The 11,583-nt window shown below is 41.4% G+C and overlaps 1 protein-coding gene across 1 annotated transcript; it reads right to left on the bottom strand.

Moving 5' to 3' along the window:
- Window positions 1-690: 690 nt before the first annotated feature.
- Window positions 691-11,381, bottom strand: LOC121324956 (glycogen phosphorylase, liver form-like). The gene is made up of 20 exons (XM_041267196.1): window positions 11,035-11,381; window positions 9,683-9,784; window positions 9,071-9,149; window positions 8,744-8,847; window positions 7,635-7,766; window positions 7,100-7,211; window positions 6,792-6,874; window positions 6,565-6,693; window positions 6,116-6,208; window positions 5,770-5,916; window positions 4,795-4,958; window positions 4,583-4,697; window positions 4,244-4,345; window positions 3,662-3,809; window positions 3,159-3,217; window positions 2,785-2,926; window positions 2,418-2,625; window positions 1,882-2,016; window positions 1,542-1,608; window positions 691-1,142 (listed from the first exon to the last, which is right to left on the bottom strand). Exons 1-20 carry the CDS (start codon window positions 11,275-11,277, stop codon window positions 939-941), a joined length of 2,568 nt encoding a protein of 855 aa, XP_041123130.1. The 5' UTR covers window positions 11,278-11,381; the 3' UTR covers window positions 691-938.
- Window positions 11,382-11,583: the final 202 nt, after the last annotated feature.

The raw sequence follows: 11,583 nt of genomic DNA, 5'->3' as shown, positions 1-11,583 counted from the left end.
TAAACCCGGTCTCAGCTAGTCCGACCTGGTTAACTGCTGGATTTGTCTTCTGTCTTGGATCACTTTGTATTGAATTATCCATTTTGTTTCAAGATCTATAAGATTTTTGCAGTGTTTGAATACTTCTTTCTGGACTCCATGGCCCTCAGCAATATATTCTTCCATAACGATGAGAAGTGTGCAAATGGTATTCTGTGCTTTTGATTCACAGTGTAAATCCTGCGTGTGATGCAGCAAAACAATTCTGATCACACATACCTTTAGAAAAATAAAAAATAAAACAGACAATTCCATTAATTTTGCACTGAATGTACTGTTGTAAACAGATTTGTAAAATACTGAAAGTGTCAGTAATAAAAGGAGACTCGTGCAACACAAAGATGCCCAACAGGCAATCTCCCCTTGTTAAATATTACACATCCATTTTTCATTAAAGAAATTCCAACAGGACAGCATATGAAATTCACTAAAGTTAGTGCTGTAAACCATGCTACCAAAACTCCAGAATACAATCTACAGTGGTTTGGTTACCCAAATAAACCACAGCCCTCATAGCATTCCATCAAAATAACTACATTTGGAAGAGTTATTAATCCAACTGTAGTCATTGGACTTCAATGAAATCTTTCTTTGACATTTGACCAGCTGTGAACCCTAAATAAAGGGGTGTGTGCACACAATAGAAACCTGCATTGCAAAGAACAGGTTCTGGAAAACGTGCTTTTATTGTTTGAACAGTACAGAAATCTTGTATCAAAATAAGTCTGAAAACCATTCAAAAAGTACACATTTATTTTTTGTACCCTCTACCGCTTTAAGACTTAACAATGAACTGCATTTAAACATGGGGTGAAGGGGGGGGGCAAAGGAGAAGGGAGATTAGAGCTCTAAAATTAAACATTTTAGATAGAAAATTAAGCTTGTGAATGCAAGTGCTCTTAAGTTTTCAAAAGGCTTCCCTTGGACTTGGGTTTCACAGCAGCCTCTCGAGTTTCCACAGGCTCATTCGGGAGCTTGATCTTTATATCCGAAGGCTCCACCCCCCAGATATCCTTGGCATACTCCTTGATGGTCCGGTCGCTGGAGAACTTACCCGACGCTGAAATGTTTATGATCACCATCTTGGTCCACTGCTTCAGGTCCTGCCACAAAAAAAAAAAAAAGAAGTTAAGGCCTTGGGTTTAAGGATTCCTGTACCAACCGATAGGTCACAAGGCCCTATGCAAAAAATAAACAAAACACAGCTCTAGCATTGATGCTTGAGATTACTCAGGTGGGTCCTCAGGGGACACAAGCACCTCCTTTGCAAGAGCTTTTGGCAGAGCTGCTGTCCCAAGAGGCAGCAGAGCCCAACGGGACAGTACAGAACCAACAGGCAATTCAGACAGCCATTTCACACCAAATGTGTTTAAATGTATCCCCTGCTAGATGAAAGTGGGACATTCTGTAGATACAAAGTGTAGCTTTGAGTTTGCATCTTTTGGCAGGGAGGAGGAGGTTAGCAACATGTCATTCAATTTACAGGATGGAAGAGTCCTTACCTGGTAAAGATTGCTAGCTTTTTCCTGGCTCTTAACATAGTCTTCATAGTCAGCAAAAACTTTAAACCTGTGTAAAAATCATATTGACAGTTAACTAGATTGATAATACTTTGTTGGTGTATAAATAATCTTTGACCCTGGATAAACCTGCTCATTTTAGTTGGAATTTAAAAACAGACTAGTTTGTATTCTAGATAAACATTTGCAACTATAGCTGCATATATAAAACCAAAAAAGGGTTAAGCTAGTTTAACTTAGGAAAGTGGACTTATGGCAGCAACATAGCATATTTAAACTGCAGTTAACAGGTGTGTGTGCACTGCATCTCCCTGGTACACACCTATCATGTTTGAAGAGCATGTCAGTGATGTCCTTGAAGAGATCAGGCTGTTTCGGGGAGAAGTAGCCACTTTTGATCTGATCCATCACCAGTTTCAGTTCTGGCAACTTGTCATAGTAGTCCATAGCATTATACCTGGAGAGGGAAGAAGAGAAAGACAAAAATGGAAAGTCCAGCAGTTTGCCATTACCCTTATTGGCCTCCAAGTGCAAGGCCACTGGAATCAGGTTCACAATTTACCCTCCTTTCCTCCTGGAGCGCTCTGAGCAAACTATCCGCTGCTAGGAGTGGATAAGCTCTTTGAAGTTCAGTGGAAGAGACTCAATTGTTACTGGGGCAAGTGATCCAGTGCACATAAAACAGCAAAATAGACCGCCTCTGAAACAGTGTCCAATTACAGAGATTAGTCTAGTCCAAGACAAATTAAAAGAACTCCTACTGTAAAGTGTCTTAGTCCACCACAACTTCCATTCCAAAGACAGATGAAACTTTGTACAACCCTACCCCTACCCTACCCCCCCCCCACCAGTCCTCACCCCTTCTTGTCAAGAGCTTCCACGTCTGCCACCCTCATGCCAAAGATGAAGAGGTTCCCCTCTCCCGCCTCCTCTGCCATCTCCACATTGGCTCCATCCATGGTGCCAATGGTCAGCGCTCCGTTCAGCATGAACTTCATGTTGCCTGTGCCCGAGGCCTCAGTGCCGGCTGTGGAGATCTGCTCGGACAGGTCCGTCGCCGGGATCACTGCAGGACAGGAATGTGTGAGCCACAGTCCATTGAAAAAAACATTTCTTTTTAAATATTAGGCTTTATAAAAAAGGAAGGATGTTCATCTTGAACCCAAGTTTATAGCTCTATATAAGCTCATGTGTGGTCTTGGGGAAGCAGTCAGTGAGGCTGTACCTTTCTCAGCCAGGGACACACGGTAGTTTTCCAGAAAAATGACCTTGAGCCTGTTGCCCACCACAGGGTCGTTATTCACCACATCTCCCACAGATGTGATGAGCTTGATGATCATCTTGGCCATGTGGTAACCGGGGGCTGCCTATAGGAACAAGAGTTTAATAACTCATACAAAACATTCAGATTACATGGCCACCACTTACCAAAGATTGAAAATGGAAATCAAGTGGTTTCAACTATGGATGAGGCACTGCTCACTTATACAATATTAGGCATGAGAGCACAGATGGGTTTATTTATTCATCTTTTCACCCCAGATTTCAAATTTGAGGAATGTATACTTATAAAAAGTCAAGGTCACCAGATCAGCTTACTTTGCCACCAATAATGACAGTTCTTGGGACAAAATGCTTTGCAGGGTCCTTCTTTATGCCTAATGGGAGACACAAGTTGGGCAAAGAGATCCATATTGATGTGCAAACATGACCAACTAAACTAGTCTTCAAACTAATTTAAGAGTCTAATGTCATGGAAAACTTAAATCATGTTGCCTAGTGCTTATCACCAATTTATTACCAATAACTTTTTAAAAATCCAATTCAATCTTGTATAATTAATTGCATTACCCAATCCACACTGCTTAAAACAATTAAGTGAATGACAACAGTGTTGTTCCAATGAATGTTGATCATGCATTATTTAGGTATTGTCAATGTGGTGAATGTTACCTCAGGCAGGTATCCAAAGATCAGTGCTATTCAGAGTCTGTAAAATTAGTTAGCTACAGCATTATAAATGCTTCTGAAGTAGATGCACTAGACCAGCGACGAGATAAGCCTGGACAGTGGACTTCAGATGTATGCAGCACTGTACTCACGGTTGTACATCGTGATTATGTGCAGACAGTTGAGCAGCTGCCTCTTGTACTCATGGATTCGCTTCACATGGACATCGAACATGGAGGATGGGTTGATCTTCACCTTGTACTCCTTCTCCAGGTACTGTGCAAACTTCATCTTGTTCTCCTGTTGGAGGGAAGTGGGGTAACAGAACAGAGCTGAAGCACCATCACTAGGAGGTGTATTTTATTGTTTGGCTACTTTGAATTTAAAAGAATTAAACATTTAATTTTGCACACAGGAGTATGGGGGTAGGGAACTAAACGGGTACAACCAACTCCCATTTTAAAAGGATCTTTACGTAGTATTTAACCCAAAATCCAACTTTTTTAAAGTCACAGCGAGCAGTGTATATTACTTTAGTCAGAGATTCATTTCAGTATAGAATGTTATAGCATTATACAAGGAAGGCATTGCTACAAGTTTAAAGCAGTAAGGCAACACTGAACTGAACAGCGGTTGCACAGGATTAGTGTAGTGCAGCACTCAGTTGTAGCTGCCTCTTTGGAAATGGAACATCTGGCGTGCATTTAAACTAAGCAAACGTGCCAGTGCCTCACCTGTTTTACTTTTGAAACATCTCGAATGAAAGACTCATCATTGACAAATGCAGCAATCTTCCTCAGCTGGCTCAGATCCTTCACATACCCATCTCCAATTTTCTAGAGAACAAAAGTTAAGAGCTGCTCACTCACAGCAAGAAATGAGAAAAAAAAAATCCCTGGGACTTGAGCAATGGGAAATGGAGACAGATCAAATGTAAACAAGTAAAATGGATGTGAAAGAAAATGCTTCATGGATATATTTAGAGGTTGACACCATGTGGCAGTGAATAGTTCATTTCTATATTGCAGATGTAGTTGCACATTTGCTCTGTTCAGTTAAGCAATATAGATTACCTCAGCAATGAGTTCAGCCAGCCCTGCATTGCACATCAGCAGCCAGCGTCTGGGGGTGATGCCGTTGGTCTTGTTCTGGAATTTTTTGGGCTCCAGCTCACTGAAGTCACGGAATCTGCATTGCGACAAAAAGGAATAAAATATTGTTAGGAGCCATTAAGATTCCACGTGCCTGCAACGTGGATAAACAGGGGCCTTTTGTGTAGCCTTACACTTGGTCCTTGACGATCTGGGAGTGGATCTGTGCCACTCCATTGACTGCGTGCGAGCCAACAATACACAGGTGTGCCATATTGATCCTCTTCACACCCTCCTCCTCGATGATAGACATCCTGCGCAATCGGTCCATGTCTTCTGGGAACAGAGCAGAGATTTTCTGCAAAAAAAACGATGTTTCTTTAAAAAGGTGTTCCAAAATGTTTTACTGTTTATCCTATAGAACAGAATGGTCTTAATTCCATGTGTTTTTTTTTTTTAAAAGAACTAGTCCCTTTGCAATAGGCAATGAAAAAAATTTAATCAAAAAAACTACACAAGTTCAACCTGAAATCTCACTCATTTCAGCTTTGGGCATAGTGCCACCAAGTGGACAAAAAAAAAAGTTGTACCCCAACAATAGTGCCTGTACACATCCAGAGTATTCATACACAAGGATACTTGGAATAGCTATAGAAATGTTTGGTCTGCATAATCAATGCTTTTGTTTAACAATGCCATTTGATTTTACAAGGACAGGTCAGAGCTAAAGATGCTGTTGATGACAAAAGTAGAAGCCTGTTCACAATAGTTGTATTATGCCATGCTCTACTTTGTGCAGAAGTGTGCAGGAAACAAAAAGCTAATTACAAGTTAGAAAATACATATTTTCTAACATTAACACTTTGTTGGCAGGAGCAGGTAGATCTACACAAGGTTATTTTGTTCAAAATCTTATTAGCACAAACTTCTTATTGTCATCTTTTAATTTGAAATATACAGATTTTAAATAAAACGTTAGAGGAAGTTGCCACAGCTTCCTGGTACTTAAATACATTTGTTGCAGTTCAAATTCACCATCATGGTCTTGCAGCAACCAGACTGTGCAAGCCTACAGAAGTGTAGGGCACAATAAAAGGGGAGGAGGGTTTTAATAACAACCCTAAACCTACAGCACACACAATAAAACACTCTTTAAGGGAGATACTTGCATCCAAGTGCTTCTGGTTGATCTCATAGATTATGTGCAGGTGTCTGGGCAGCAGCGTCTCCATCAGTTGAACAGGCCAGCGCTCTAGAGCCTCAGGCAGGACAGTGTGGTTGGTGTAAGCAAATGTCTTCTGGGTTATCTCCCAGGCCTGGGCACAGATGAACACATTAGACTGTCCTGTACAGTGTTCCCTCATCCAACTTGTGTCTAAATAACTCTACACTGCACACGTACACTACCAAACTTACTACATATAACAGTTTACAAGTTAAGGGTTTGAAATTCAGTTAGCTAGACATTTTAAAAGCTTAATCCATCTTGGACATTTATCTGCATGCACCCCTGACCTTATCATAGGGTAGTTTCTCGATGTCCACCAAAATCCTCATCAGCTCAGGAATAGCCAAGGCAGGGTGGGTGTCATTCAGCTGAATAGCCACCTATGAAAAAGGATTCTTATAAAACAGGTACAGGTCATGAAAGTTTTTTTTCAGTTGGCATGGAAGCCATAGACTGTTTCCCACATGTACGATCACATGGATTTGTAGTTTATTCTCCACACAGACTTTTGAACTACTTTCTGGATAGCTGCATGTGCTTTTTATTACATAAAACATACCAACAATTTCTCCAATTAAGACATTACTAACAAATCTACATTTTACATAACCATGAAACAGATCCAAGCCAAAATAAGGAAAAATCTTGTAACGTGAAGTCTGGCATGCTCATCACTGTTCAACATTAAATGGAGCTGCGAGTGAGCCTCGCTCAGCAGTGCAGAAAGGACCAGTACCTTGTCAGGAAAGGTCTCAAAGGTAACATGGCCCTTCCTGGAGGCCTTGAATCTCCTGATGATGTCCTGGAGCGTAGCAGCAACCACAAAATACTCCTGCTTCAGACGCAGCTCCTTCCCCTCGAAGAACTGAAAACAAGCAGGCAGTGCCCCAACAAGAGGGGGTTCAGAAGTCTATTACACCGGAATGGACACCTTGTTTTAAAAGGTAGGTTGTACACACTTACATTGTCATTGGGGTAGAGCACTCGGGAGATATTCTCAGCCACACTCCTGTCCAATACAGCCTGAATGTAGTCACCCACGTTAACTGGACACAAGAATTGACAGTCATTCATAAAGCAGGGCCAAGAGTTTCACACATGTAAATTGCAGAGAAGTGCATCCAGTTAAAATGGCTCAACACATAATTGCAACTGGCATTCATAAATCATTAAAAGGTCTTCACATGTTTAGTTGTTTGTAAAGAAACAAATTATGAATGTGCCCTCATACACTGTGCGACGAGCCTGGGACTGGAGGCTACTGCACTTACAGTCTCGCAGATTAAAGTCGTTGGGAGCCCGGGCAGACCAGAGCCTCATGGTGTTGACAGTGTTGTTCATGTACCCCGGGATGGGAGTATCATAGGGCATCGCAAGGACCACCTGCCAATGCAACACAAGTCACCATTTTTATCCCCAGTAAACAAGAGAAGGCTGCAGGTGAGAATCCGCAATGCACCATGTCCATGAAGCAGGTGGGGCGATAGACTAATTTTGACTGCTACCCAGTATTACAATAGAGAATGTATTAATACCAGCTATAAATGTTATCTTCATTAAAAAGAACCATTAGTGGACAAGTAGCTGTGTAATGCTTTTGCCGATACAAATCATGTAAGAGCACCACAATAAGACAATACACTTAAAGTATCTAATGTTACCTTAAGGTAATGCAGTCCAACATTCAGGCCAGTTGGTCTTAGTAACAAGCTGCAAGAGTTATTCTGCATATCAAACCCACTGGGGGTTGGGGGTCCTAGGATAAAGGGTCAGGGTGTACAGAAGAGCCCCCTGGTTGGAGCTTACCTGTGTGTCCACCCACTTGGGGCCCTCCCTGGTTTTTTCCACATGGCCGTAGAAGTGAACGGGCAGCATAAACTCTGGACGAGCCTTCTCCCAGGGATTGCCGTGCCTCAGCCAGTCATCAGCCTCCTCCACCTGTGCACAACATCCAGCAGTCTTTTATACTTGACACTGCAGACCTGTATATAGGTCTAGGAATGATGCATCCACTCACAGCTACAGAGCACTTCAGTAGTATAGTAATGATAACTATTTAAAAGACAGAGCAGTAAACTAACCCAACATGAACATCTGTCCTTTTATTTCAATTTGACTGCACCGAAACCAAATTAGGATCATGGCATGTTACAGCATTTAATAACTGCACTATAGTTAATGCCGACATTTAGATGGAACAGTTACCTGTATAAAACACATTGCAGAATTTTGCCTTTTGAGCATGTATCACTTAGCACTTGGATCGCAGTTAATGGAATACAAAGATACAAGGTTAGATTTTTGTTGATTAAAAGGAGAGCACTGTTGAAACTTGCAGTGGTGAAACTTCATAGTATAGACCTAACCTATAGGTTTGTGCTTGTTTACCCAGGTAAATCAGTGCTTAGCAAAAGTTAAACTTGGATTTTGCATTGCAAACATGCAGTAGAGCTTCACAGAGCTGGTTCTCATCTGGGCAGACAGCTGTTTGAGCAAATTTGGCTTTCTTCTAATCATTGCAAACTGATCAGCAGTTTGCAACGCCATGCTTCCTGTTAATGATTGCCTAAATCTGACAGCATACTGACCCACATCCTGCAGTCAACCAACTTTAACCCCTTCCAAATGTCAAGAAAAAAAAAAACTTACTTTTGGAGCTAGAAAGACATGTACAGTCTAAAATGCATCACTTAACCCTTTGTGGCATTGCATCCAGCAATTTTAAATCAGTCATAGTTGAATGAAGGCATTTAGAAGATGTGCAGGAATCAGAAGCATCTCAGTATCTGGATCATTAACATGTTTGACCAGACTAATACACAATGCAAGTTAAAACCACACACATACTATACAATCATTCAGTGAAATAGCAGAGATGCTGTTACCATGTAACACTACAGATTGTGCAAGCATACCTGCCATCCATCGCTGATCCTCTGGTTAAAGATTCCATATTCATATCGGATTCCATATCCATAGGCTGCAAGGCCCAGGGTAGCCATGGAGTCCAGGAAGCACGCTGATGAAAGAGAGCAAGGTTAAAATAGATCAACTTCATGTTCGTTCTCTCAAAGTCAAGTTGTATATATTTATTTTTTTTTAAATTGAGCTCACTGTGGCTGATTTTAAAATCAAGCATCTTAGACAATGTTACTGAACACAATCTGCATGACGGGTTTTCAGGCTATGAAGGCAGCAGCGTTGCACATCTTGTAAAAGCCTCTACATCCAAGAGAGATTACCCGCGAGTCTGCCCAGGCCACCGTTTCCCAGACCAGCATCTTCCTCCATCTCCTCCAACTCTTCCATATCCAAACCCAGCTAGTCAGAGAAATAAAAACATGAGATGCATGCTACAGGAAAGCCAACGTATTGAATACAGAGGCCAGTTTTTATGGATTAAAAGGATTGGAATTCCCAAATTGGTAGACCCAGGTTTAGTTGCACAACATGCTTGGAGAAAATTAGGTCTGTCATTAACTATGGTTTGTGATGTTCACGGCCCAAAGACTATAGAACACAATTTAAATCTTTTTTTTGGCTATTCAGATGACTTCATGTAAAACTGAAATATATAATAAATCTGCAGCTCATGGATTATTTGACATACAAAATGCATGGTTATCCCTGGGGGAAACACTATTACTTCTGCCAGTCACATCAAGCCTTTACATAAATATGTAAATGCCAGTAAAACATTACACTTGCACTCTGAACAGATGTTCAGCCACATTTTCATAATGCAGACAATTCCCACAAAGTTTCTCCTAAAGCACTGTGTAACATGCTAGCCAGGTAAACCAGCAATGTTCACAGCCCCCATCCCCTCTGATGGAAGCATGGCACCCCCTCACCTGATAGATGGCCTCATCGCAGGCATTCTGCAGACCCAGGTTGATCATAGTGTTCTCCAGGGTGCGGCCCATGTAGAACTCAAGTGAAAGGTAATACACGCGCTGGGAAGAGACAAGGCAACAATTATTTTCATACAGCAACTGGTAAGCATTTACCTCCATGTGTCAGGAGACTGCATATAGGACTAGCTCCTGCAGTTTGTTGTGTGACTCCCCCCCCATATTTACAAATGCATGGTCAGTGTTAAAACAATTAACTTGTCTGTTCCTTTTAATATCAAAATGTAGACTCATAACCTCAAATCGTGCAACACAACACGATTAATGCTGTGATAAAAGTCAACACCAATGTTTCAGCGGGCTGCACAAACCTTTTGTAGCTACAAAAAATACCGTACTTGGCTATGGGTCACGCTACTCTAGCAGGGACAAGCCAGAGCAGACATGCACTGTAAACAAACACTACTGGGAAATTTACGGATTTGTTTCAGTTTTGTTTTTTTGTTTTTTTAAAGGGGATCAGATCAGTTCCTGCAGAACCATTAAAGCCTTCTTACAGTTATGCTTTCAGGAAACCAAATCAGAACTAAAACTGCACTTATTCTTTTCTGCGTTTACAAAACTGGAAACTCAGGTGACGTTTCCAAAGTGTTTGCAAGAGATTTGAACTTGTCTGATTTCCAAGTTGCCAACGGTGAACGCTTATTAAGCACTATTTAAAGAAATACTTGCAAGGGGAGTGTTATAGTTAATGAAATGGCACATTAATTAAAGTAAACAGCCAATTAACAGTAGCTGTGCAAATTTATTTTCGCAGCAGGACACGAAAAATTAGTTTGTTTTATTTAAAACACCGATCCCAAACTCGTCCTCTGCAGCGTAAACCACTTTCTGACTGTGCAGAGGGGCTACGTGACAAAACTCATTGTACATCTCAGTGCGTTCAAGAGGAAAGTAACTCAAAATATTTGTCTTCGATGAGTTCAAATTCTAGTTCAACTTTACCCTGAACTGAACAGTTTCAACTTCACACTACAAAAACTAAAGTCCACCTAGTCTAGTATGACAATATACTAGTTTAAGTGCAGCCACTCAATACTTGGGTTTAACTTACACACTCAGTGAAGACAAATATATAAAATGACCCCCCTCAGTCACTTTTTGAAAGTTTTGAAACTCCATTAAGTTCGCACAAACTGCTCTAAAAAACGTAAATATACCTTACCTTCCCAGTTAAGTGAAATCAAATCAGTGTGGCGGTCGAGGATGCGTCCGCCACAGAGAAGGCAAAACAAACAAAAACAAGAGTCTGTCTGCCTGGAAATGTTTGTTTGTTTGTTTCTTTAGCTCACCTTTGGGTCGGTTTCGTAGTAGTGCTGCTGAGTCCTGAGCCACCTCCCGACCAGGTGATCCCGAACGGTGTGAGCCAGCGCGAAAAAGTAGTCTCTCCGAGTCGAGACATTTCTATCCTTCGCCAAGGTGAAATGCAGGTGCCTGTTAAAGCCTTTCTTTATCTCCGCGACATTCTCCACCCCAGCTATCCCTCTAATACTGATTTGCTTCCTCTTCTCCTGGTCTGACAAAGGTGTTGCCATGGTGTCGTGTTACAATATTTGAATTTTATTTTATGTATTTTTATTTTTTTTTCCCCTCTCACTCACTTCGCCTGAACAGTTGAAGGAAAGACAGACGCGCTCGAGTCCTCCTCCTGCGCTATTTATACCACAGGCGGGCGCCGGTCATTGTAGGCGGAGCAACGGGCTAAGCATCTCGAGCGACAGAGAACAACAACCGCTGTTTTGTTTTTTTATGTTTTCAAACGGAATTCGGTTGCGGGATTCGTCCCAAAATGTTCATCTTAACAGTAGTTTTTAGCCATGAGTAAATGGTACAGTACAGTA

This window comes from Polyodon spathula, chromosome 12 (genome assembly GCF_017654505.1).
Source record: "Polyodon spathula isolate WHYD16114869_AA chromosome 12, ASM1765450v1, whole genome shotgun sequence".
Lineage (NCBI taxonomy): Eukaryota > Metazoa > Chordata > Actinopteri > Acipenseriformes > Polyodontidae > Polyodon > Polyodon spathula.
The sequence above is the reverse complement of the archived record's forward strand: the minus strand, read 5'-3'. Positions and strand labels throughout refer to the sequence as shown.

What these genes read in the sequence shown, in the direction of transcription:
- LOC121324956 (XM_041267196.1), bottom strand. Translation starts at nt 11,277, where the DNA reads ATGGCAACACCTTTGTCAGACCAGGAGAAGAGGAAGCAAATCAGTATT. An exon ending in TGCTCTACCCCAATGACAAT is followed by an intron (nt 6,694 to 6,791) that starts GTAAGTGTGTAC and finishes GCTTGTTTTCAG; the next exon opens with TTCTTCGAGGGGAAGGAGCT. An exon ending in ATGCTCTTCAAACATGATAG is followed by an intron (nt 1,609 to 1,881) that starts GTGTGTACCAGG and finishes ATTTTTACACAG; the next exon opens with GTTTAAAGTTTTTGCTGACT.